This window comes from Cetorhinus maximus, chromosome 13, assembly GCF_964194155.1.
Source record: "Cetorhinus maximus chromosome 13, sCetMax3.hap1.1, whole genome shotgun sequence".
In the NCBI taxonomy this organism is placed as follows: Eukaryota; Metazoa; Chordata; class Chondrichthyes; order Lamniformes; family Cetorhinidae; genus Cetorhinus; species Cetorhinus maximus.
Window position 1 is genome coordinate 97396717 of NC_135891.1, and position 27655 is coordinate 97424371.

The 27655-nt window shown below is 41.4% G+C and overlaps 1 protein-coding gene across 6 annotated transcripts in view; it reads left to right on the plus strand.

Moving 5' to 3' along the window:
* Positions 1-302: 302 nt before the first annotated feature.
* Positions 303-27655, plus strand: part of nfic (nuclear factor I/C) — a 737693-nt gene continuing 710340 nt past the window's right edge. For 2 of the 6 annotated variants that reach the window (XM_078555858.1, XM_078555862.1), the window contains exon 1: positions 304-2019. In XM_078555858.1, the coding sequence (XP_078411984.1) occupies positions 1924-2019 (96 nt within the window). In that variant the 5' untranslated portion in view covers positions 304-1923. Of the gene's footprint in view, positions 2020-27655 lie in introns of all 6 variants that reach the window. The other 4 variants (XM_078555857.1, XM_078555864.1, XM_078555863.1 and 1 more) reach the window with 3 other exon arrangements.

The following is a 27655-nucleotide window of genomic DNA, read 5'->3' on the forward strand; positions in this document are numbered from 1 at the left end:
ACTGAAATTATTTTACCGAATTTTTCAATGGGGTAAGTTTAGTAGAACATTATATTCCCAGTTTTTATTTCTCTTTTCTACTTTCCCTTCTGAAGACTTATAGTACATCATCCAAGTGACATGCCTGAACTGAGGAAGCATTAACTGTTGAACAACAGGAATCTCAGAACTGAGCCTGATTCCAGTAACATCACACACCTTCACCAGGCCCCCAACCATGCAGAAATGGCAAGATACAAATACAAGATACAATCTTCTTCTTCTTCCTCTTGAGTTCTCTGCCTGAAGGCAGGTCCTTGGTGGTTAATTGGCCATGGCGAGTGCCATGGTTTTACCATGAGTAGGCTGCAGAGGTAAGACTTAGTCTGCCTCAGCTAGGATGGGCATTGTTAATCTGATCCAAATGCTAGCTGTCTAGACAACTGAACTGACCAGCCTGTCCAGAGGCACAATACCAGCAAGAAAACAATAGAAATATAAAAATACCCAAGAGTATTTTAAATATAGCACCTACTTCTGGAGAGAGACCCTCATTATAGTAGTGATCATTGCAGTTATACAAATGAAATGTGTATCTTTAAAAAAACACACCTGTACAAACAGAAACTCAGTGGGGAGTGGAATTGATTCCACTCATTAGAAAACTCAATAACCCACTCATGAATGTTCAGGTCCAGTCTGTGAAGTTCTGCTCCACATTGCTACTATATAGCCGATTATTTAAAAAAAGAATCATTTTAGGAAAGTTAGCCAAAAGAATCCATTCCTGATGGGTGAACAATATCTGGGAAGGACTGCATTTGAATCATGCCGGAGTTTAAGGGAACTGTTGAGGTCATAAATAGATTTTGTTGAAGACAAATGGTATATCACTAATCATTTTTTACTGCTAACTTTTTTTAAAATATGGTAATTGCATTATAACATAAATCACTGAGGATCGTGTAGTATTCTGTAAGACAAAGACCTCTAATTAATAAATCATGAAACTCTGCTCCAGTTCCAAAAATATGAGGGATCTTCTCATAAAAACAAAACAAACATTCCCTCAGAGGAGGGGGAATAAATGGCTTTAGTATTAATATCCATGCCAACTTTTGTATTTGCACAGATTAACAGATACAAAATGTGGAAATTTGGCAGCCTCAAACATTTTTGAACAGTTTATATCACTATTGGCATGTGAAAGCCTCACTATAGATAACTGTCCCGTCAGAGGTAATAAAGAAAACCCAAAACATATGAGAGTTTGAAAGCAAGCCTAAAGGTTCAGTTGCACTTGTAATATAGGCTGCTGCCGGATGTGAAAGGGTCTGTTCAATTTCTGCACAGTAAAACACGTGCAGAATAAATTCACTACAGGGATAATGAGTTCCTTTTTCTCTTTTTTTCCAGTGAGATAGTGAAAACAAAATGTGGAATGAAGCCTTAACCAGTTCCATCTGGTGTTATGGGGTGAGAAGTCATAGCCTGTGGCAAGTTCGGCTCCCTCCCAGCAGTCTGCACAACCTGTGTGTTCTGGCCCATGTGCACAGCACAGAAATAGGGCTGTCCCAGTCACAAGTTGAGCAAACCACTGAAATCTAGATCAGTCATAAAATATCTTTTGATGATAAACGCTAAGTGCAATTGGGGTAACCATTCTCGAGTGGAATGCGTGGAACCGAGAATATGCAAATAAAACTGGACTGCCTCCTAGCCCATGTAGCCACCCACTAGATCATAGTGGAAGCTCCCACTTTCTAGCAATTGCAGCCTAAGAAAACCTAATATGCTTGTTAATACAGCTGCAAGATTGGGTTATTAGGGGCAAAGCGTCGCTACCCATGATGCAGCATGATAAGGATTGTCTTACATTGGCCTTAACATGCCGCTGCATATGTTTTCTCGGTTAGGTTTCTTATCTTTTGCAAGCTGCATCACATGAAGGTTGCTGGCAACATAATGGCTGGGAAGGCATCTGACAGCTCCATCAAATGGCAGCTGTGCTATGACATGTCAGCCAAGACGTGGTGGATGGTGAGTTGGCAGCAAGTGTCTTTTTCTTCACTGTCCCCTGCTTCATGGTTTGTGTATGAAGTCGATTGTTAGATAACAAGAAGTGTGCTCACAATTTAGCGCATGCATCCCTTGGCTCTGTTGTTTTTTTTACTGATAAGTGGATATTGCAGGAACATTTGTTCTCTTTAGGGAATTTCTGCAATGCTGCTTGGCAAACGATAACAATGTAGGCACGACTTTTGATTCAAGAGAACTATGAAGTGTAATACCATTTCTCTTAAGAGGAAGACAACATTGCAAATGAATCCATGTGTTTCATTCCACTTTGTAGTCACTGTGCCTGGGAAGTTCAAGCAAGATAATAATATTTTACTGTTTTCTGCCTAGTGCAGCTGTGGCTGAGGAAATACTATTATTGTACTGAAAGGGGAGATACAAGGATATAAGCCAATTAATGAATTTGATCTGGAAACAAGACATTTCAAAAATTTACTCTATTTATGGAATGCTCATTATCGTTACAAAATGTTGATTGGGACTAATTAAATCTTATAATGAGTTTGCAAACTCATTCTGACTTCCACTATTGCTGGAGTGATTGTGCTTCATTAAGGAGAATGTCTATTGTATAAAATAAATCACTAGATTGCCCATGCATGAAGGAGCTTAAAAAGTATCCCTCATTTAGTAGGATGTAATCTGTACCTACGATCTAGTATAAAGATCTATTGTACAATTATTTTTAATTACTGGTATTTGAGATATTTCATCATCCTTCATAATGTCTCAGAATATTTTTATTTAGTCCCCATTTAATTTAGTTCTAAGATGTGCTATATTTCTTACAGTGAGTAGTGCTGGTGTCTTTATTTGTGATATCTGTTCAGTGTTTGATGTCTTACAGTTATTTGGCTATTCTTCTTTATCATGTTCAGTTCTTCCAGTGATTAATAGTTGAGATGTTAATGTATACTGTGTAACTGTCTGCTATGTGTGATTCGCTGCCATAGTTTTATCTGGTTATGAAAGCTGTTTAAACCGTCCTAAAATTAGGATATATGTTGAGTAGTCTTTAAATATCAACTATGAATTCTGTGCATGTACATGCTAAAGCTTTATGTGAACGTTTCTGCAAAATGCACTTTTTTGGAATTGTTCTGCTATTCATCCTGTTCAAAGTAGATTATTACTAATTATCATTTTTATAAGCTTATATTGCATTGTTTATAAAGTGTTGAAAATTCATATCAGTTTTGCTGATCAGACTAGTTTCTGGCTGGCAGGTTGGTAAAATTACTTTATTTCTCTGGGAATGCCAATGTTTATTTATCTGACAAAATCACTGAAGGGCACATAATACCTTTCCCACATTCTTATTACTACCTGTTTGTAGGTTGGGCGTTCTTTGTTGCAAAGATACTTCGTTATTTAGTTTATTTTAGTTTAGTCTAGCAATTGTGTTTTGATAATATCATGAACGCATAATGTCAATTGTATTTAACTTTAACAAATTGTTTCAAACGAATTGCTACCATTTCAATGTAGATTGCAATGCTGTGTTTCTGATTGGTGATCGAAATAGATGATCTGGTTAGATCAAATAGCACCTTCAAAAGTATGGTGTTTATCTGAATAATTATATTCTGTTAAATAAGAATGGAAGATTCTATCATTTTTGAAGCAGACCCTGTTGCTAATGATGACCTGATGTATTTGTATATTTTAATAGATTAAAATGTTGTTTATACAGTTGTTAGTTTCCAGTAATTTCTCATTGCTGTTTGGCAATCAGTTATGTGTGTAGTTAGGAATCAAAAATAAACAACCTCTAGAAGCAGAATCCTACTCTGTGCAGCGCATCATCTGTACAATTGCTTTGCTTGGCCCTCCAGCTAATTATTCTTTAGAACGGCATTTCAAGAAATTGTTTTCAGATTTGAAAAAAGAGCAAATTCAAATGACTGCTCCATGTTACACATGAAAAATGTTAAGCTTGTAAAGTTTGAAAGTTTTTGTCAGTAAATATATCAGGAAATACCAATCAATTTTGTTTGTAATCAACCAGGTTCTATATGAAAGTAACAAGAGAGTTGCTCTTAATATTATAGTAATGAGTGTTGTCTGTAGCTTTCGCCTATGTTTGATTTATTTCTGTATCATCTGTGAAAATAAATTATAATTGATGATTTTACCATTACAAAATATAGCTGGCGTAATGTAGAAATTGACAGACTTCTTAATAATATCACGAAGTCAATTGCCAAAGTCACTGCAATTTTGTGCATGGTTAGATGGACAGCGTCTCCATACAATGTGGGGTAGAGTTTCTGGTAGTTTGTGCTGGAAATTGCTCAAACTAGCTCACAGATCGGGGAATTTCAAGTGCAAATTATGTCCAGCGTAAAGAGAGTTTTCGCGATCTTTTGCACTGGTTCACAAAGCAATGTGCTGGAAGCTAGCCCCATCCACGAAACTGTCCACGCACCACCCCCACCCCCCAAACAATCAAATTAATTACCATAGCAAACTTTCTCTAATTGTGCCTATTTGTAGGCCTTTAAAGAGGGTCTTAAAATTAAGTTTTTTAAGACAGAAGAACACTAATAGGGACATGTAACAGGTTTTTCTTAAATATTAAAAAATATTAAATTTACTAAGAAGCAGACTAGTGACACCAATGAAACTAGTAAATGGTTCTGTATAGTTTTTAAATATCATTTTCAGTTATTTAAAATTGGAATAAGCAGGTGGCGGGCTAGCAGCTCTTATTAAAAATGCTTATTTTTTGTGATAAATCTATTTACAACTATATTAATAAAACGGCTTCCAGTCTCCACTCCAATAATTTATTTTAATGCAACAGGAAGAAATAATAAAGCATGTCCTAAAACCCTACACAATGTGCTGATTCATGGAAGATTTTATGTGTTGTTATTATGTGAGCTTAAGCAGAAGCTTGAACCATAACTTCACTTTGAAAAACTAGTTCAATTTCCACCTGAAATGCCAATTGCACCCAAAGCAGAAACCCTGCCTTATATATCTGTCATGTGGACATATCATCCAAGCTATAAGAAGATTGAGATGGTTTACACAGCCAACTTTAGATTTTGCATTCATTCAGAAACAGCCATCTGCCTTCCGAAAGAAATTTGATTCTGTTTCTAACGTCTGTTTAATAGTGTCATCATCAGAACCACCATTTGTTCAAGAAATATTTCTGTCAAAAGAAATGAGCAAAGTCTTTACAACAAAAGTCTCATTTAGTTCCTCCAATGAAGCTTTTATTTAATGCTTTTTGGAATTTACTTTAGTAGGAAGATGTAACTCTCCAAACGCAACACGGAGTTTGGAAAAGCCTAAATAGCTAAATATTTGATTGTCTGTGTTAGGCTGTTACCATGCCTGCAGTCTGAATTGCACACAATCATTTTTTTGCATCTTGACCTGCATAATGGCTGCATGTTTTAGCTGTTACAGTCAAAACCAACTATTTAAATATCTAATATATGCTAACACCCACTCTGCTAGCTACTGCCAGATTAAAATCTGCCCAAAGACAGAATAAAACACCACATAAAATTTAAAAGGTATACATTCTCAATAATAACAGATACCAAAGAGCAATTTCAAGGGTATAATCTAATTTGAGGATCTAGTTGATGGATATAAATGTCTTGTGCTTTGCTCTCTCAGTTTATGATGTCATGAGAACTTTCAATTTAGATTACTGTGTCCATCCTTGTGATCCACCCAAGGTAGCCATCATGTTCTATATATTATTAAATAACGTTAACATCTTTTACTTGTATTTTCCACTTAGCTAATAATTTTTTGATTTCAAATCTGCACAGAAAGTACACTGAAATTTGGATATTGATTTCTGTTAAACTGTTTACACACTGTAACTGGAATTGATGATCAGCCAACCAAAAACTTCAAAATATAGGCAAAAGATATTGATAGATATTGATATAAACTGAAAACATCAAATTTACAGCAGTGATCTGATTGTAAACTCCTAATACAGGAGTAAAATTTTTTTTTACAATTATGGATCTGATCTACAATCAAAATTACAAGTTCAATCTGAGTGTAGATTTGATAATTAACTTGTGTTGTATTGTGAGTTGTGACTAATCTGATCACTCAGTAAGTTTCCTCTGAAGAACATTTGTATATTTTTGTCATCAATGTAGACTTCTTCATTGATTCCTGGCGGAACTAAATTAAAGTTAAATAGTTAAATGTTTTATTGCTAAAACAAAGTTGTAGCTAGTAATGAAGTGCTTGGGATCCAGCCAATTACTGCCTCCCTGCTCTGAAGAAACTATGCTGATAACTCTTTAAGGAGACAAAACCGTCCCCCAGTCAGGTGCGCAGAATTGAGAGGTTTCCCGACTAGGTGAAGCCAACTTTTAAAAATGTCTGCCCACAGCTTGGATTTTTGGTTTGGAGCGTGGGCCGGGCTGAAGTAGTAGTCAGGACAAGCGATTCCTGAACAAGTCCAGAGGCTGCTGGGAGCAGAGGCTGCTGGGTGCAGAGGCTGCTGGGAGCAGAGGCTGCTGGGAGCAAGGCCCGCCTCTGTGCTCTAGCACTGTGTTTAAATAAATAAAATAATAATGAGAAAACAAAAAAACATCCCCCCAGCCTTCATCCCACACCTTCCCCACACACTCCCTATGCTCCATCCATGCCAACCTATATCCCCCACTCACCCCCATGGCCCCTCACACCCCCATGCCAAACATTGCCCCTCTACCCACTCCCATGGTTCCTCGTAACCCATGCCGCACCACCCCATCCCGCATAGGCCCTCAAGCCCCCATGCCAACACTTGCCATCTACCTGCCCCATGGCCTTCATACCCCCATGCCAACCAAACAATGCCAGCCCATGCTTCTCACCCACCACCCTTTACCCTTACCCCTTCCATGCCAACTTACCTAGTGTCCTTGGACACTTCTTGGACATCTTTGATACTTTATGGACAGTTTTGACAGCTTTGACACTTCTTGAACAGCTTTGATACTTCCTAGACAGTTCCTTGGCAGCTTGACAGTTCCTTGACAGCTTGACAATTCCTGAACAGTTCCTTGACAGCTTGATAGTTCCTTGACGGCATGACAATTCCTGGACAGTTCCTTGACAGCTTGATAGTTCCAATGAGATTATGCATAAAAATTGCATAATCATGTTTAATTCCAACAATCCCAAAGGGTGCATTACTCTCCCAAAGGTAGCCTGGGCCCCTATCCAAAGGGGTACCTTACCTCTCCAAAGAGGTACGTGGCTATCCAAAGAATTCCCCAAATACAGCTGTCCTCTTACCTGATCTAATCTCTGCACTCTAGGATTCATGCAGCTAGAATTCAAAAATTGGTGATTTAAATCACCAGCTGCCTCTGCGATTCACCAATGTACAAACTCCGACCCGGCACCAGTGCTACCCACGCAAAGATGGGAAATGCCGGGCTCAGGGGCGAGACTTAGAATTTTTTTGGCCATTTCCAGGATTTTCACCACGATGGAGAGGCTCTCCATCATGGCAAAAATCTGGGTGTAACAATCAGTTCCAGCTAGGTGAACACAAAACAGTTTAGTTGTTAAAATATTTAGTGTGCATTGCATTATTTAAGAACATATAAGCTCACCATATCTTATAGACCTTATAGAAATGGGAAATGAGTTATACTTCTGTCACATTCCCCCACACTCAATCAATTTAACAGGTTCTACTTACATTGCCTTTAAGCAATTTTGTATAGTGAGTTTGTAACATTGTCAGAATGTGAACATTTTTGAATAGGGCCTGAGACTTTTTATGAAGATTTATGATAATGATCAATGATATCAGGGAAATATATTATTTTAAGTTAGTAATGATTAAAATATGCATTAAATTACTTGGTCAAACACATGCAGGACAAGTTTTTACTTTATTTGCCAAGTTCAAGAGTACTTTGAAGAGCAAGTTGAAAAAAATAAACAAAGTGATGCAGGAGGTTAATATACATGAGATGGAAAACCTTCTTCTCTGGTGACCACAATACGATGATGTGACCAGGGGGGAATGCTTTTGCTCCTCCAGTAGTTACCAGATAGAGAAAAAAATGGACTGCTCTCAAAGAGCTCACTGATGTCAGTTAGATAAAGAATATTTAATGTACGGACTTAATCATTCTGCTTTTAGCCAAATAGTTTGAAACTGCTGTAGAAAAATAAAAAAAGACTTCTGTTAGCCAACTAGGTCAGGGTTAATATACCAATCATCATCCCATTCCAAATTAATCCAATAGTGGAGTTCATTATGTTCATACAACAGAAATACGAAATTAAGTAACCTAGGACCAGGATTTCTGTATTCACTAATCCTAACAAAAACATTAATGGGAGTTAAGAGTGGTGGAACATCTAGACAGGGTACCAACAATCTATACAGAGATTTGGAATTATCACTGCAGTAATGAGGGAAGTGAATCTGACAGAGTTTTCTGTCCACAAGTATGGATCTAGCTACCATTGATAAATATACACTATTGCACTGCAGTGGGAAGAGGAGAGGACAAGCAGCAGTGCAGAAAACACGAAAGGTGCATGATTCACAGCAGATAAGATTGCATATGTTTGGGTCCTGCAACAAGGTCAGGCAACCTCGACAAGACAAAGAAGCAGTTTGAGGAACTATGGTACTGACTGTGATCTGGGTCATGGTCTTATTGAATGCTGACACAAGCTGCAAGGGCCAAGTGGCTTATTCCAGCTCCTATTTCTTATGTTCTTATGACTGAGGTGTATTTTGTGATCGACAAAACATGCAAGGATAATCAATCAACTGCAATGCATTACAGGTAGCAGCGAAGGCCACCACTGCCCTCAAGTTATTTGCCACGGTGACCTAACAGACACTCATTGGGGACCTGTCAGGAGTCAACTACTTTGGTTTTTGGACAACTACTGCTTTATTTTCTGTATAATTAAAGTTTTCCACTCTCACTCATCCTATTCAATGTTTTCATCGACAATAATAGTGTGTACTGGCAAACTCACTGAGGGATTGTAGCTAAAAATGAAAGGGCCTCCCTTAGCATAAGTGATAGCAAGACTGGTAGCAAGAAGAGGAAATTATAACAGGGAGTGTTAGTTCTGACCTATATGGCCTAACATTTAGCACGCTGGAGAATAGTCAGCCTCAAGACAATTACATATCTTTACAAAGAACCAAGGCTAATCAGTTGTGGTGAGTTGTCTTGTGTGCATTGTACTTGGACTTCTAGATGATCAAAGTGAATGTCACATTGTAAGTTGTCCTACATAGATTCTTTAGTCATATTTAAGGAAAATTGTCTGGAGCTGATGAGGAATCTCAGATATTTGGATAAAATAGCTGGTGGAAAATGCCACTGGGAATAACACTTGTATAACCATCTGGGTGTGGGGGCGGGGACAGGAGAACATACAGGGCTTCTTTGAAATCAAACTGGTTCCAAGCTTACAAACCTGACAATGGAGCATTACAACTACTAAGCAGCTCCCCAGAGCTCCAGGACAGTATTGATGAGTGACCAGCCAGTCTGACTAATTAATGGGATCTGCCTCTTGGGGCTGGCATTCATCTCACTGACTAATGCCTTAATATGTAGGATTGATCTAACTGAAAAAGCAGCAAGATGCTTATGTGCTGAAACATATTTATATCTGCATTCAGATTAGTAGCATTCAGTATGCTAGACCTTTGTCATGTACCAGACGGCCTTTCATTAACTGCCAACATTAGAATCCCTCCTGCGCCAGAGCTCAGCTATACTCTTTGATTCCAAAGGATCAAGTTCTCCTGAGTTGTGTGAATCAGTATTGGTGTTTACTTCAGGACTTTGGTGCTGCCTGGCCCTATCTCTGGGTACTTCTTAGCCTGTGGAAAGATCAGATGGTTCACCCTGAGTACAAGAGCCCAATCCTGTAATATCAGTGTAGAGGCTTTTCTGAGGTTTTGCTTCCAGGTGGGAAGTGCAGAGTCTGGAGAATTCCCAGCTTCATAAACTCAACTCCTGAAAAACTGCCTTTGAGCTTCTGATTTTCACTCTGGGGTGGAGGGGGGCAGATTTGGTGTGGGGTTGTAATGGGAGTTAGCTTGCCATCCCTGACAACAGTTTGGAGGCTGTGCAGGGGCTGCCAACTCTGGAGGTGAGTGAAAGACTGACCTCAGTGATCCGGCACTTTGTCCCAGCTGCAAAAAAAACCAAAAAACAGCCTCCTCACCCTTACACCCTCGTAACCCCCCACACACTCCCCATGACCGATCCATCCCAACCCATATCACCTCATGGCCCCCACCCACTGAGGCCCCTCATACCCTCCAGGTCAACATATGCCCCTCTATCCACCCCCCTTGCCCCCTCATACTACCTATGCCCTCCATACTCCCCCCCCCCCCACCCCCACTCCATGGCCGTTTATAGCCCCATGTCAAATTAGTGCCAACTCATGCCAATCCATACTCCCACCCACTGCACTTTGCCATTATGCCCCTCATGCCAATTCACTCACTATCCACCATGTCCAGATGTCCTGACCTCAGGAACCATGTTGAGGAAATAAAATGAAGCTCTGTGTATTTGATGAATCCACTATTTAAAAAGACACTTTGATTGATAAAAACCCATTTAGTACATTTAACTTCCTTCAAAGGCTTTATAAGCACTTGAAGCTGTCAATCAAACTGTCAACTGACAGGCACCCCACCATGATAATGATTGGTTGTGAAATCAGTCATGCAGCACTAATCCTCTAATGATAACCCTCAGTCTTAAGTCAACAACAGAATGAAATAGCAAGCACTTTTTTTTTTAACACAGCAAACAGTTTTTTCAAATATTTAAAGAACAGGAGATTTAAAGTGTTGTCCAATCATAGAATCAAATTTAATGTTAGACATTATGCTCTGAGTTTTGCAAGCACAGCCTGGTTAAGTACATTCAGTACCCCGCCAATTGTGAACAGTCGACTTTTATAAAAGACACTTTATTGCAATGGGTAAAAATTATTCTGCACTATGTTAAGCTGTTTAAAGTAAGAAACTAACTTTTCATGCCTGGGATCTGGTTTTGGAAGAACAAATAATCCTAAATCCTGTAGTGCTAAGATATGTGCAGCAGAGCTACTCTGTTCCTAGCCAGTTGTTTCAGCATAGCTACACTAATACGACATCCAGTATAGCTCCAGTCTAGTTCCAGTTTATCTACAGCTCTACTACATCTGCCCGACAATGTGGAGAATTGCCCAGCTATGTCTGTTCACAAAAAGCAGGACAAATCCAATCGGCCATTTACTGCCCATCACTACAATCAATCATTAACAAAGTGATTAAAGGTGTTGTTTGGGTTCTGCCAGAATTACGTGTCTCTAGAGCTCATTACAGCCTTGGTGCAAAGATGGCCAAAAAGCTGAAATCCAGCTGGTGAGGTGAGAGTGATGGCCCTTGACATCATGGCAGCATTTGACCAATTGTGGCATCAATGAACTCTAATAAATTGAAGCCCATGGGAATCAGGGGAAAATTCATCACGAGAGAGAATCTAACTATTTTCCCTTGACATTCAATGGCATTACCATTGCTGAATCCCCCAAAATCAACATCCTGTGGTTACCAATGACTAGAAACTTGTCCAAAAGCAGGTCAAAGGTTGGGAATTCTGAGGCAATTAACTCAGCTCCTGACTCTCCTAAGCCTGTCCATGATCTACAAGGCACAAGACAAGGGTGTGATGGAATGTTCTCCATTTGCCTGGATGCCTGCAGCTCCACCAATACTCATCATAAGGACACCATCCAGGACAAAACAGCATGCTTGATTGGCACTCCATCCACCACCTTAAACATTCACTCCACCCATCTCTGGCACACAGTTGCAGCAGTGCGTACCATCTCCAAGAAGTACTGCAGCATTTTGCCAAGACTCCTTCAACAGACTTTGCAAAACCACAATGTCGACCACCTAAAAGAACAAGGGTAGCAAGCAAATGGGAACACCACAACTACAAGTCTCCTCTAAGTCACACACCATCCCGTCGTGGAACTATATTCTTCTCTGTCACTGGGTTAAGATACCTTACAGCTCTATGGGTATTCTTACACCACATGGACTGCAACAGTTCAAGAAGGGTGCTTCACACCACCTTCTCAAGGGTAATTAGGGATGGGCAATAAATGCTCGCATAGCCAGCAATACCCACATTTCATGAACGAATAAAATAAAAATAAAATTAGGTTAGAAAGTCGATTTCGTTCCAATGCAGCAGTGAATGATTGTCTGAGACAATCAATGTGCATTATATTTGGTTCATATTATGGAGAGATAATGTGATCTCAGTGTAGTGTCACACAAAAACTGCCTCTCAGGTGCTGTAGCCACAAAATTTCACACAAGATTGACCTTTGGAGGCTAAAGAAAGAAGGTTGCAAAACAAAGGATGACCCTATTTGAAGGTATTTTTTTAAAACACTTTCCCCGAAGCCCTGTTTCAAAGGGGCATTGAATGCCTAAAGCACCAATGAAGTGCTTCAGTTACACACCTGGACAACCTTTATTGAAGATAAACACTGAATTGAGTGAGTGGTAGCTATGCTGCCTCTTAGCCTCAGGAGTTTCAAAATTAAAGAGCATTATGCAAATAGATTTCAGAGCAGGCCTTCAGCATACGTACTCTCCAATGTAGGGAGACAGCACCCAATTCACATCAGTGTTACCAGCATTGTGCATTGTCAATTTTTATTTCCTCCTCTGGGTGTGTATGGTCCTGTGGCTGGATACAAATGGAGGGGAATTCCAATCCCAAACTTTGCATACTGGTTTGTTTGTTTTATCCTTCGTTAGCAAATTTCACAATCAGGACTTTACCAAAATACTTTGTCCTGTTCAAAGGAGTACTGTTGCCCGTAATAGATATGTTAGCTTCAATTTAAAACAACCCACCCAGTGGGAACAGGCCAGGTTCAGGTTGGGTACTGTTTTATACCTACATCTGATTTTACTCTTCCTTGCCTCCATTGGAGAGTAAAATCAGAAAGGCTGTAAAATGGGTGGACTACCTAAACCCATGCCATTACTGCCAGGGAGATTATCTTAAAATGGGGCTCGCATCTTTCATAAAAGCAAAATACTGCACATGCTGGAAATCTGGGGCAGAATCTCCTGTGATGTGCAGGGGCAGCTCCCACACACAGACATGTAAAATGACACGTGGTGACATCGGGCGTGCATCCTGACATCACCACGCGTCATTCTGATCTTCCGTTCAGCGGTTGCACACCAGAGTCAGCTGCATGCCCGCCGGACTGTTGAGGCCATTAATAGACCAATTAAAGTGATTGTCAGGGGCTGCCCATCCAACCTTAAGGCTGTCGGGCAGGCGAAGAGCCCAGGCGGCCTTTGCATTTTTCATGAAACCTCATCCACGGGCGGGATGAGGTCTCATGAAGGGTTTATAACATTAATAAATATTTCTGGAACATTTGAAAAACGTGCCCCAGCTCATGTGATGCTGTCACATGAGGGAACATGTGTAAATGATTTTTTAGGTTATTTATTTTAAGTTCATATTATGAAATTAATCTCCCTGAGGCAGCTCTGTGCTTCAGGGAGATTTCTGCACTCTATCGCTCGCATGCGTGTGAAAGAGTGCAGACCCCGACTCTCCTTCCTACCCCCACCCGCACAGGTAGCTCTGAGTGCTACCGGGCGCATGTCACGCCGGGCGGGCCTTAATTGGCCCACCCACGTAAGATGGCGGCGCCCAGCCAATCAGGGGCGGCGATTGGCTCCGCATCCGCTTCTGACCAGCCCACCTGACAGGGAGAAAATTCTCCCCAGAGTTAACTTTTCGAATCCATAGAACACTTCTTCAGAGATAAAGAGAAGGAGAAATGTGATGGATTTTATACTGTTTAAGAGGGGGTGGAGCAGGTGGAACAGGATAGAAGGTCAGGGATAGGTGACAGCTAAGGAGTGATTGACAAAAAAGTCATGGACACAAGACAAAGGGAGTGTTAATGGTAAAGAGTAAAGAAGGTGCTGATAGTGGCGTAAAGGTAAGATGGCAGAAAGTGTTAATTACAGAACAAGGGTCAGCACTCTGTGAAAACAAAACATAAGAACAATTTCAGATGGTCCAATGTGTGAAGGGGGCATTAGGGGAAAAATAGTGGGAAAAATGAACAAATAAATAAACAAAGAAAATAATATAAATAAATAAATACACAAAAATTGAAAATTGGATTTAAAAGGGTGTGGCTATAGGTACCCGCATGGGTCCCAGTTATGCCTGTCTTTTTGTGGGGTATGTGGAATAATCCTTGTTCCAGTCCTACTCCGGCCCCCTCCCACAACTCTTTCTCCGGTACATCAGTGACTGTGTACCCGGTGCGGCTTCATGTTCTCTCCTGGGCCTGGAACTATTTAGTGATTTTGTTTCCAATTTCCACCCCTTGCTCACCTTCACAAGGACCATCTCCGACACTTCCCTTCCATTCCTTGATCTCTTTGTCTCCATATCTGTTGATAGACTGTCCAACAATGTTCATTATAAGCCCACAGACTCTCACAGCTACCTCGACTACAGCTCCTCACATCCTGCTCCCTGTAAGGACTCCATCCCATTCTCTCAGTTCCTCCACCTCCGTTGCATCTGTTTTGATGATACCACTTTCCAAAATGGCATTTTAGACATGTCTTCCTTTTCCTTTACTGAGTTTTCGCCCCCCTCACTGTGATTGACAGGCCCTCAACCATATCCGACCCATTTCCTGAAACTCTGCCTTCACCGCTTTCCCTCCCTCCCAGAGCCATGATAGGGCCCCCTTGCCCTCAATTTTCACCCCACCAGCCTCCGCATTCAAAGGATCATCCTCCACAATTTCCGCCAACTCCAGCATGATTCCACCACCAAACACATCTTCCCCTCACACCCCTATCAGCATTCCATAGAGGCCATTCCCTCTGTGACACTCTGGTCCACTCCTCCATCACCCCCAGCTCCTCATCCCCTTCCCACGGCACCTTCCCATGCAATTGCAGAAGGTGCAACACCTGCCCCTTTACCTCCTCCCTCCTCACCGTCCAAGGCCACAAACACTCAGGTAAAGCAGCGCTTCACTTGTACCTCCTTCAATTTGGTCTACTGCATTCGCTGACCCTAATAAGGTCTCCTCTACGTTGGGGAGACGAAATGCAGACTGGGTGACCACTTTGCCGAACACCTTCCCACAGTCCACAAGCATGACCCAGAGTTTCCTATCGCTTGCCCTTTCAACACAACATCCTGATCTCATGCCCACATGTCTGCCCTTGGCCTGTTGCAAGGTTCCAGTGAAGCCTAACGCCAACTGGAGGAACAGCATCTCCTCTTCCGATTAGGAACCTTAAAAGCCTTCCGTACTTAACATTGAGTTCAACAACTTCAGACCATGAACTATCCCCACCCTCTTGACTCCTTTTTTACTCCAATTTTTAAAATGTATTTATTTATTTTATTTGTTTATTTATTTGTTCAGTTTTTAAAATCATTTTTCCCCTAACCCCTCTCCCCCACAGGGCCATCTGTCATTGTTCTTATGTTTTGTTTTCACAGAGTGCTGACCCTTGTTCTGTAATTAACACTTTCTGCCATCTTACCTTTATGTCACTATCAGCACCTTCTTTACTTTTTACCATTAACACTCCCTTTGCCTTGTGTCCATGGCATTTTTGTCAATCACTCCTTAGCTCCCACCTGCTCCACCCCCTCTTAAACCGTATAAAATCCATCAAATTTCTACTTCTCATTATCTCTGAAGAAGGGTCATATGGACCCGAAATGTCAACTCTGTTTCTCTCTCCACAGATTCTGCCAGACCCACTGAGCTTTTCCATCGTTTTCAGCTTTTACCTCCCATCTTTCATTCTGACTTTAAATGAATATGCAACCACCTCTTTGAGCATTGTATTGAACAGTGCCTTTTAAAACTAACTGAAACCATGGACAGAAACTCAATTTTTGTTAGAGAATGTAGGGATCTTGTTGGAATACATGTTCCACATTTTGTGATACCGGAACAGGATAAGGCCACTTAGCCCCTTGAACCTTACTGCTCTTCAATGAGATCATGGCTGATCTCTAACTGCATATACCTTTGGTTAACGAACATCTTATCGATCTCAGATTCAAAATTTACAATTGACCTAGCATCAATTGCCCTTTGCAGAAGAGAGTTCCAAACTTCTTCCACTATTTTGCCTGGAGAAGTGTTTCCCAATTTCACTCCTTAAAGCCATGGCTCTAATTTTTGGGCTACACACCCTTGTCCTGGACTCCCCAAAGTTTCCCTCTATCTAGTCTACCTGTTCCCCTTAATATCTTGGAACTTTAATTGAATCGCTCCTTACACTTCTAAATTCCAGGAAGTACAAGCCTAGAATATGTAATTTCTCCTCATAATTTAACCTTTGGAGCCCAGGTATCATTCTGGTAAATATGCACTGCACTCTATCCAAGGCCAATATATGCTTCCTCAGGTATGGTGCCCAGAACTGCTCACAGTGATCCAGGTGTGGTCTGGCTAGGGTTTTGCATAGCTGTAGCCTGACTTCTGCACCCTTGTATTCTAGTCCTCTAGACATAAAGGCATTTTTGATTATTTCCTGTACCTTTTCATGGCATTTGAATGATCTATGTGCCTGTACCCCTAAGTCTTTTTAGACCTCCACTGTTTCTAGTTTTCTACCATTTAGAAAGCGCTCTGTGCTATCTATTTTAGGTCCAAAGTGAATGATTTCACATTTGCTTACAGTGAAATCCATTTGTCATGGTTTTGTCCATTCACTTCTTCTATTAATATCTCTTTGTAATTTTATGCTGCCACCTACACTATTTACAATGCTGTCTGTTTTTGAGTCATTGGCAAACTTGGATTTGTAGCTTTCTATCCCATTACCTAAGTTGCTAATACAGTGAATAGTTGTGGCTGCAACACAGATCTTTGCAAGGCACCAATCACATCCTACCAATTAGAGTACCTGCCTTTTATCCCTACTCCCTGAGACTTGTCATTCCACCAATTTCCCAACCAGGTCAATAATTTGCCATTAATTCCCTGGGCTTCACTCCAGTTAATATGGACCCTATACATGTTGTGCTGGATGTCAACCTAAGTGTACAGTGTTAAATCTTCCATTACAGCCATGCTCCAGTCTAAATAAATAAATGCAATCTTATTTACAAAAAAAATCTGATAAAGACTGAAAGCCCACAAAATTCCTCCTGGGTTCTGCCAGTTTCTTATTATAACTCTAGTGTGAGACTTGCAGAACTCAGAGACTTCTTCCTCCCTGCTCCCCTGTGAAATGGCACAGGCCCAAATGTGCTTAGTCTCCAATCTTTCGGGGAAGTTCTGACTTACCTTGTAATGGGGGTCAGAGGTGAGGGGTGGGAAACTCCTACACTTGGACTTCCTGTTCCATTGACTCATTCAGAATCTGGAAGATCTGTGGAGGCTAATACACTCAGTAAAGAAATATTGGCCTCCAAATGGACAAATGTAGATCTCACTAATGGAATCCAGACCAGGGAAGTGGCCTAGGATTGGGCGGGATGGTTTTGCTGACCAGTTTCCACACCAGTGGTGGGTATGTGCTATAATTTGTGGTTGCATGAGGCAGACAGACCACAGAGATTAATCCATATTGTTAAGACGTGGCAGATGATGTGTGCCAGGTGGAGCAAATTCACAAGGGAATCTTGGTCGTGCTATCACAACGGTTTTGCAATTTGTATTTATTACAAGAAGATATGTGTGCTGAATTCAGAAGTAATGAGTCCACCAAGACTTTTGGAGATTTTTTTAAAAATCAAATTAAAATACTTATTAACAAAATAAAAGGTTCAAGCACATACATAATACCACAATTACTTACAACAAATCTTAAAATTCCTAATTGACCAGACCCACAGTTATACTCTCCCTTTAAGGCAACAGTCCAAAATAAATTTTAGATTTAAAACAAACTCAGCTAGTTAACACAGTACCCACTTGACAGTGGAATTCCAAATGGTTTCTCCCCAACTTCAGTTACTTAATGTAGCAGACTTATGCACAAATGGCTGGAGGCTTCATGAAGGCTGTTTCACACACTCCTGTTAGATCTTACATGACCTTCTCTCACATAGCCCTTCATTCTCCTTTATATGTGTTTCTCTCTTTTTAATATGTGAAGCCTATTGTTCCATATGTCTTTGAAACTGTATCTTCCTCATAATATAAAAACTTTCATATTTCCAATATTGTCAGTAACCTTTGGGAAAAATAAACACACTCCTTAGCCTTGTTTATCTGGCTAATTGTAAACAGACAAATATCCCTTTGAAATCCAACAATCCCTTCATTTAACTAAAAATGCAAATTCCTTTCACACCTTACATGCTAAGCCAGCATCCATGTTTACTCATTAGCATGTCAAGCTCCTAGCTTCTTTTGATGATTTCAAGCTTGCAGTCTACTTGACTCCAAACGTAATTAAATCACACAGACAGACCCAACTATAATCACACCCAGAAACCTACTTCACAATAAACCAGAAGAATATTGTGAAAATTATTATACTTTCATCACAATATCAATATTTTTGCCTGCCTTCCTCCCTGCCTGCTCCATGGATGCCATCCTATTGGTCTTGCAAATTTCTGTGCTATTATCTGAGAAAGCGACAGATGGGTACAATCCAAGAATAACTGGAGGGATCATGTCTCATGGAGTTTCAGGTTCCATATTTATAATATAGTCATTACCCTCAATGACCAGTATTGTATACCAGTTACATGGTAGGACAGTGAAAATATGAATCACAACTTTCTACTGGTGAATCCTGAATAAAGTTAATCTGGATTTATAAACCCAAACAAATTTCTCAACATTATTTACATTCAAACAAAGTATAAGTCTGCAGAGGGGATATGTTATTGGAGTATGAAGTTAGCATTGAGTAAATGCAAATGCAGAATCATTCACAGAATCCTCATTACTAAATTTAACTACACCTTAGTGCTTATTATGACCTGGGCTCATCTTGGGATCAATGCAGGAGGTGATCAAAGGTTATAATTTTGGTCCCAATTATACTGAAGAAGTCATTACTTCAGATGTCACTGCCATATTTTAGCAAAGGAAACTATATTTTGATTTCATTAAGTGCCCCTCCCCTCAATTATTGCAAAATTAGCAATAGTTTACTTCCTTTTTATGGAGGTTTTTTGAATTCATTCTTGGGATGTCAGTGTTCCTGGTAATAATAGCACTCATTGCCCATCCCTGGTTGCCCTGAGAAGATAGTAGGGGGCCACCTTCTTTGTAGCAGTGAGTGGTTTATTAGACCATTTGAGAGGGCAACTGAGATTGAGTAAGGAAGGTAGATTTCCTTCCTTCAAGGACATTAGTGAGCTAGTGATTAGGTTCTAATCAGATAGCTTTGTGGTCACTTTTACTGATGCTTATTTTTTATTTCAAGATTTATGTTTTAAAACAATTCAAATTCTCAAGGTGCCATGATAACATTTGAACTCATGTTCCTTTGGTTGATAATCCAGGCCTTTTGCATCTGAATGGAGTTAAATAAACCGACCTGGGGACAATCGTGATTGAAAGCTCTCTGCCATTACTATAAACCCAATGTTTAATAGGTAACAGGGCTGCCATTCTGGTTTAATTATGGTGGCCATAGCAGTGTCCTTGCTGTGTGCATATATAGCACCCAGCTTTAGACTGAAACACTCTCTGTGAATGTGAGTCACATCAACGTGAACTGCAGTGGCAATTTTGGTAAACTTGATTTAGCTTTGGTACAATATTGGAGACTATTTTGCATAGAAAATACGCAATTCAAGGAGTTATTTCAAATATACATAAAATTATGCTGTAATTTATTTCAGACTTACTTTTCTCATTTGTCCCTTTGTTGTTTAAGAAAGCATTTTATGCTGAGCCAATGAGTGTGAGTTCGATATATTCTATTTTCACTGCAATAAAACTAAGCTATGTGCTTCAACGATGCAGATTTTACAAGGCAATAAATGACTTCTGCTGAATAAAGAAAGGGGCCATCGGCTGACTTGTTTATGAGAACACAAGATCATTCTTGGCAAGTAGTTCTATCGTATCGCCAGCATGTTGGGTGATTTTATTCTGTGGTCTTTAGGGGAGTTTTTGTGAGAGCTTGAAGTTAAATATAGATGAAGATATGTAGCAAATATTTGGTGTTGCATTAAACCACGTGATGTTTTGTCCTCCTTCAGAATGGAACTTCAACAGGTGAAACGTGCTATTTGTTGGCTTGCTTAATGGTTTGATGAAGAGTTCTTTTAAGAACATACTAGTCTGTTGTACCTTTGTTACAATAGGATTCCTAACAATACAGCATGGTATGATAAAGAAATATTTATTTATATTATAGCTTGTTCAAAACCACTCTTTACCATTCCAAATTTGCTCATTCAGTTCAAACTTTGCTTCCAAAATCTATTAGACTGGTTGACATATTTCCCCAAAGTTGATCTAACCGGTTGTTGCTTAACTGAAACACTGATAAGGGGACATCTTTAAATTCTAATGACTAATGCTCATTTATATTCCTTGCTGTACCAAAATGTCAAACTCTTATATATTTGCAAGTCTCAGCTAACCATCTTAACATTTGTGATTGACTAAGATCATTTGGATTAAAACAATTGGTGGAAACATCATGAGGAATAAGAATTGATATTGCATCATATCTTGCCCTCAGGATGTCCCATGACACTTTACAACAAATGGTTTACTTTTGAAGTGCAGGAACTGTTGCTTAAGAGACAAACGTGGCAGCCAATTTATGCACAAAAATACCCCAGAAACAGAAATTTATTTTTTATTCATTCATGGAATGTGGGTGTTGCTGGTGAGACCAGCATTTAGAGACCATCCTAATTTCCCTTGAGAAGGGGGTGGAGAGTTGCCACCTTGAATGTTGCAATCCATCTGGTGTAGTCACACCTACAATACTGTTAGGGAGGGAGTCCTAGGATTTTGACACAGCAGAGAAGGAATGAGGGTATGGTTCCAGGTCAGGATGGTGTGTGGCTTGGAGGGGAGATTACAGATGATAGTGTCTGCTGTCCTTCTAGGTGATAGAGGCCATGAGTTTGGAAGGTGCTGCTGATGGAGCCTTGGCAAGCTGCTGTTCAGCATCTTGTAGATGGTACATATTGCTGTCATTATGCATCAGTAGTGGAGGGAGTAAATGTTTAAGGTGATGCATGGGTACCAGTTAAGCAGACTGTTTTGCCCTCCTGGATGGTGTTGAGCTTCTTGAGCATTTTTAAAACTGTAGCCACCCAGGCAAGTCAGGAGTATTCCATAACTCTCCTGACAAATGAATGGATAATCTGATAATGGGAAAAATTTTCCCCCATCAGGAGGGGAAGTGTGGGAGCGGGTGCAGGCAGGCGCACCTCCGATCGGCGCCCCCAATTGGGGCCCACCCAGCGTGACATCTGCCAGGAAGCGCTATGCGCTCCCTGTAGGGGCGGGGGTGGATTCCCTCAACCAGGAGTGCGCTCTTTCACGCATGCACACGAAAGAGCGCACTGATCTCCCTGAGGCTAAGTGCTGCATCAGGGAGATCGGCTCAGCATTAAAATTTGCAATAAAAATGAAAGGAAAATTTCCCTGACATGTCCCCTCATGTGACACAGTCACATGAATTGGAACATGTCCATAACTTTAACTGAAACCTTTATTAAGAATTTAAATACCCTCATGAAACTTCATCCCGCTCGTGGATGAGGTTTGATGCTTTTTCTGAAGGACGCCAGGGCTCCCGGCCTGCCCGACAACCTGAAGGTTGGATGGGAAGGTCCATTAATGATTTTAATTAGTGTCTCAATGGCCTCAATTGGCCGTTGACAGGTCGGTGGGCGCACAGCTGATTCGGCTGCACCCCCGCCGACCTGAAAATTGAAACAACGCGGGGTGACGTCAGGAGTTCAGCCCAATGTCATCCCGCGTCATTTTTCACGTCAGCGAGCGGGCCCCACCCCCACCCCACTCGCCGACCGGAAGATCCTGCCCAATGTGTTTTTGGTGTTGCTCAAAGAAGATATATGGTCCAGAACCCCAAAGAGAACAACTTCTTCTGTCTATTGCAAAGACCCCTAAACCCAAAAGAAAGAAATCAATCAAATGAGTTACTATTTTTAATAGAATTTTGGCTTCTAGTTCCATGAAGTATTTTTGATATTGAGGATTTGCTTAGAGTAAGGCAGGAGAAACTGATTGCTTTGATAGAAAGGTTGGTAACCAAAGGGCACAGATTTAAGGTCATTGGTATAAGATTCAGAGGAGAGGTAAGCAGAATTGTTTTTTTGCACAATAAGCTGTTATGATCTAAAATGCACTGCTTGAATGTGTGTTGGAAACAAATTCAATAGTAACTTTCAAAAGGAAATTGGATATATATTTGAAAATAAATCATTTGCTGGGCTATTTGCTGAGGAAAGAGCCAAGCTCTGAAGAAGAGTCATACAGACTCGAAACGTTAACTCTATTTCACTCTCCACAGATGCTGCCTGACCTGCAGAGCTTTCCTAGCATTTTCTGTTTTTATTTCATCTTTCAAAATGCTCAGCAAAGCATTATCTGATTCTCTATTCCTAATATCCATTCCGATCAAATGAAAATAAGAAAGGATAAACGAAAATAAGCAAGGCTTATGTTGACCTTTTGTAGCAATGTTTTCATGAATAAATTGGTAAAGAGAAGTTTGTTTCTAATTTATATTTCATTTGGCTATCTCAATGTTAATATGTTCCTACCAGTACAGCTAATGTTGTTCGGATCTTTTACTTATAAAAAAATAATAAATCAACACATGCCAAATCCATTAAGAAATTTTTGTTTAAAAAAATCTTGAAAGCTGATATAACTTTTTGCATTTGTTGTTGGCCATCATTCAGTCAGTTGCATGTAACATCTGCAATATTTCACTCATGTCCACTAAGACCCAAATCACATTCATAGACTCATTGATTCATGCTCATTCTTTAATGAGACAAATTAACATCCTCTGGTCTTAATATTCTATGTTCACTTTATTTGTGCCCATTTAATATTTCACATACCCTGATGAGACAACTCTTTAGCTACCTCTCTAGACTGAACAGCTAGAATTTTTCTAACATTTGCTCAGAGCTCATTTATTTTACATTTGAACTCAATCTTTTGCATAAGGAGAGACTTCAACAGAGCACTCAAAATGTGATCTGATGTAAACCTTTAACGTGACCTCTGTATACTTTACACACTACAGTTTACACAAATATGGGCTGGATTTTCATGGAGTCGGTGAGACTCCTTGGAGAGTTCAAAATGATGGGTAGAACCTGAATCTGAAGGTCCTGACCCTATTCTCACAGTTTCCAATGTTGAAGGACGTATGAGAGGACAGGGCATAAAACACACACGTGGGATTTACAAATCCACTGGGCCATTTAAAGAGATAGGTGTCATAAGATGCAAAAATTGCTGTGCGTGTTCCATGACTTGGTACTGAAGAGTTGAACAGCTCGGAAGGTCTGAGGTAAAGAATTCGAAGCCCTATATAGAACTGTGTGAGGTGTCAGATTTAAAGCTGAATTTTCCTTTGAGGTAGAGGCTGCTGTATGACCTCAGGGAAGGGGAGTGGCTGGAAAAGAGCAAGGGCACATCTGCACAGGCTCCCCTTCATCATTCCTGGATGCACAAGCCAAGAAACTGCCAGTCTCACTGGGTGTGCAGAGTGTTGTCCACAAAGGAAGGAAGGTTGAAGAAATGGGCGCAGGGCCTCAAACATACAGCAAGTAGAGGAAAGGCAGAGGTAGCAGCATGCAGCTAGAGTCATGGTGGCTGGGTATGAGGTGTCAGAAGGATCTACCGGAACAGGTAGAGCTCCTTTGAAATGTTCAAAAGGCAGTATCGGCAATGTCTCAGAAAATGGTCAGAAACGTCTGCGCCATGTTGGAGGCAGATCTCACGCCTCAAACAACATGTGTCCAAGCCCTGCCAATTGCAGTGAAAGTTACCATGGCCCTCAACCTTTAAGCAGCCGGATCATTCCAGGGTTCGTTCTGCTACAGACCTCTGCAGCATTTTGCAATCAGCCACCCGTAGATGCATAACATCAGTTACTGGTGCCAGCTTTGTTAGGGTAGGGGAGCACATTAATTTTCCAACAGATGTGGAGTCTTGGAGCCAAAGACCAATGAGGTACATGTCAATAGCTGGCTTTCCACAAATGCAAGGTGTGATAGATTGCACACACACTACCATCAAACATCATCACAGGAGAAGCACAGATATATGAATAGAAACTCTGTTTACTCAATCAACGTACAGCTTATGTGTGACCACAAAAAGCTTTTCGCACGATTCCCTGGAAGGCACCATGACTCTTTCACTCTGAGGGAGTGGAATCTGCCGCACCTTTTCGAGCCTATGCCCCAGCTCTGTGGCAAGGGTTACCCATTGAGGAGGTTGCTGCTTACTCCATTGCACCCAGTGGAAATGGTGTCAGCGTTATATCTGCAGTCACCTTCAAACCAGGCCAACCATCAAGCAGGCCATTCACCTGTTAACAATGCCTTTTCAATGTCTTGATCTCGGGAGGGTTTCAAAGGTGGTGGCAGCTTGTTGCATGCTGCATAATAAGGTGCAGCGAAGAGGTGTACATGTGCAAGATCTAGAGCCTGGTGAAGTAGATCGCTCACCTGCTTCAGATGAAGATGTAACTGCGGAGGACAAGCAGGAGGATGAGGGCAACAATGGTGGAAATGATGAGAGACCTGTCCAGAGCCAGCTCATAACATGACGCCATAATAAACAGGGAGGGCCTAATACAGAGGCAATTCTACTAAGCAACATTGAGGATATAGATGTACCTTTGGAAGCAAATGGCTGTCCAGCCATCACTAGATGAACGCCTTTGATACCATTGCCACCTCACATCTTCCAGGAGATGCCCGTTCTGCCACAAGAGAGAAAATCTAAAAGTGTCCTTGAAACTCTCTGGCAGCACAATAGCTAAAATCCTCACCTTCAGAAGTCAGCATCCAGCAGTCTTCAGGGACTGACCATGTGGTGCCCTGTGACAGAGGGGTCTGCAAGTGTTTCTTGGAGACTGTCAAAGAGATGGTGAAAAAGCCACCTGGACACCAACCGAGGCCTGGCCCTAAGTCAGGAGTTACTTGTGCAGTTCTGTTGAAGGGTCATGAGGACTCGAAACGTCAACTTTTTTCTTCTCCACCGATGCTGCCAGACCTGCTGAGTTTTTCCAGGTAATTCTGTTTTTGTTACTTGTGCAGTGTCAATCAAGACTCATAAGGTGCAAATCTCCTGGATGCACCAAGAGAAATGCTGCAAATTGAGACTGGGCAGCATAACAAAACTTTAGCGCCCCACGAGTGCCAGGCAATGGTTATCTCCAACATGAGAGAAAATTACCATAACTGAATCCCCCACTATCAACACCCTGGCGGCTACCATTGACAGGAAACATTACTGGACCAACCGTTTCAATACATTGGCTACAAGAGCAGGTCAGAGGCTGGGAATTCTGTGGTGAGTAACTCAACTTCTGACTCCCCAAAGCCTGTCCACCATCTACAAAGCACAAGCCAGGAGTCTAATAGATTACTCTCCACTTACCTGAATGAATGCAGCTTCAATAACTCTCCAGAAGCTCGACACCATACAGGACATAGCACCAGACTTGATTGGCACCCATTTCGCACTCTAAGTATTCACTCCCTGCAATGCATAGGCACTGTGGCAGCAGTGTGTTCCATCCTCAAGGTGCACAATAGTAACTCACCAAAGCTCCTTAGACAAACAACAACTACCAAATCTGTGACATTTACCACTTAGAAGGACAAGGGCAGCAGGTGCATGGGAACACTGCCACCTGCAAGTTTCCCTCCAAGCCACAAACCATCCAGACTTGAAACTACATCCCCATCCCTTTAATATCTCTTTGTCAAAATCCTGGAACTCCCTTCCAAACAGCTCTTGTAGGTGTATCTATACCACGTGGAGGGAACGTCTCAAGATGGTGCCTCACCATCACCTTGTCAAGGGCATTTAGCATTGGGCGATAAATGCTGGCCTGGCCATTAATGGTCAAATCCTATGATTGACCTGCTATTAGCAGTGGAGGTTTCACTGAGCACCTGACTTGACTATGATGGACATGCATGGCTTCACCCTTCACAACTATCAGGTCATTGAGGGATGGACTTCTAGTTGCAGTCTTAAATGACACTGGTAAGATCATGCATTTGTATGTTTACCAAGTTATTGTATGAGCCACTAAGAAAGTATAGACCAAGACATCATCCTTTGATTTATATAATGTATTTAGAGAGAATGGAAAAGGTATACTTAACAATGTGAGATAAAAAAATCACATGTAAACCCAGCAGTGATCGAAACACCCTGGCATCTTTTCAGTTTTAATGTTCCTATGTGGTGCCCCACCCCTGTCACCAGCACCCCCCACCTCTCCCCACATTGCTTCAGGGGAGGTAGAAACAGCCTGCTCATCTGTCTGTCTATAAGGCATTAGGAAGCGTCATGGCCAGGCTCTTTGTGCAGTTACCTGCTGGGGACCTAGCTGAGACTACAGGACCTGCAGTTGTGCAGAGGCAGCCATGGTCACTGGAGCATGTATTACAGATGAGGGCTCTGGCAGAGGAGGCTGGGAAGCCGTGGAAGATGAGTGCTCAGAACGGCTCACAGCAGACTCATTCTCCTTCGCAAACTTCTCAGCCCTGGATTGGCTTTCTGGAGGTTTGGATGACCTGCTGGGGTGCAGCAGTCATCCATTCCAGCATCTATTGTGCCACCAGCAAGAGTCTCGTATTATGGGTAGACAGCCCTTCATGTATTCCATGGAGGACAGTGCTCAAACTCTGAACAGACTGCTCCAGGATATTGAGTGAGGCTTGTTCCCCTTGCAGAAATTCACACTGCTCTTGTATCACTGGGAATGATGCTGGATGTGACTCTCCATGAGAATGGCCAATCTCACTTAGTTAGAACTCACGCGGTCTAAGACAAAGTCAAGCTCAACACGGCAATGGACTCCTCAACTCAGGGAGCATGAGCACGCATTGCCTCGGTGAACTCTGCCAGATGCCTGCACATCTGCTGCTGCTGATCCAAGCATCATTATCACTGCTGACCCTCCTCCAAGGAGGGCTGTGCGCAGATGTGTCTGACCCAAACACCTTCCCCTGCACTCTGGCGCAGTACCATCCACCACATGCTACCAACTCTTAAACACGTGCTGCTTCCCTCACATTACTAATATCTGTGTTGGTGGATTGTGGGCTGGTCAGTGTTTCCTCGGAAATCTCTTCATCCTCCTCCTCCTGATGCCTGAGGAAAGTTTTGGCTCTGGGTGGGTGAGGGTTGGGGGGTGGGGGAGTTGTTCACGGGCATGAAAGGATGGGATCTGTGTGAGACACAACATAAGATAATGAGTGTAATCCTTGCTCAGTGTAAGCACGCATGCAGTTACAGGTCATTATCAAAGATCATACCAGCAGAATCCTTGGCCCAGAAC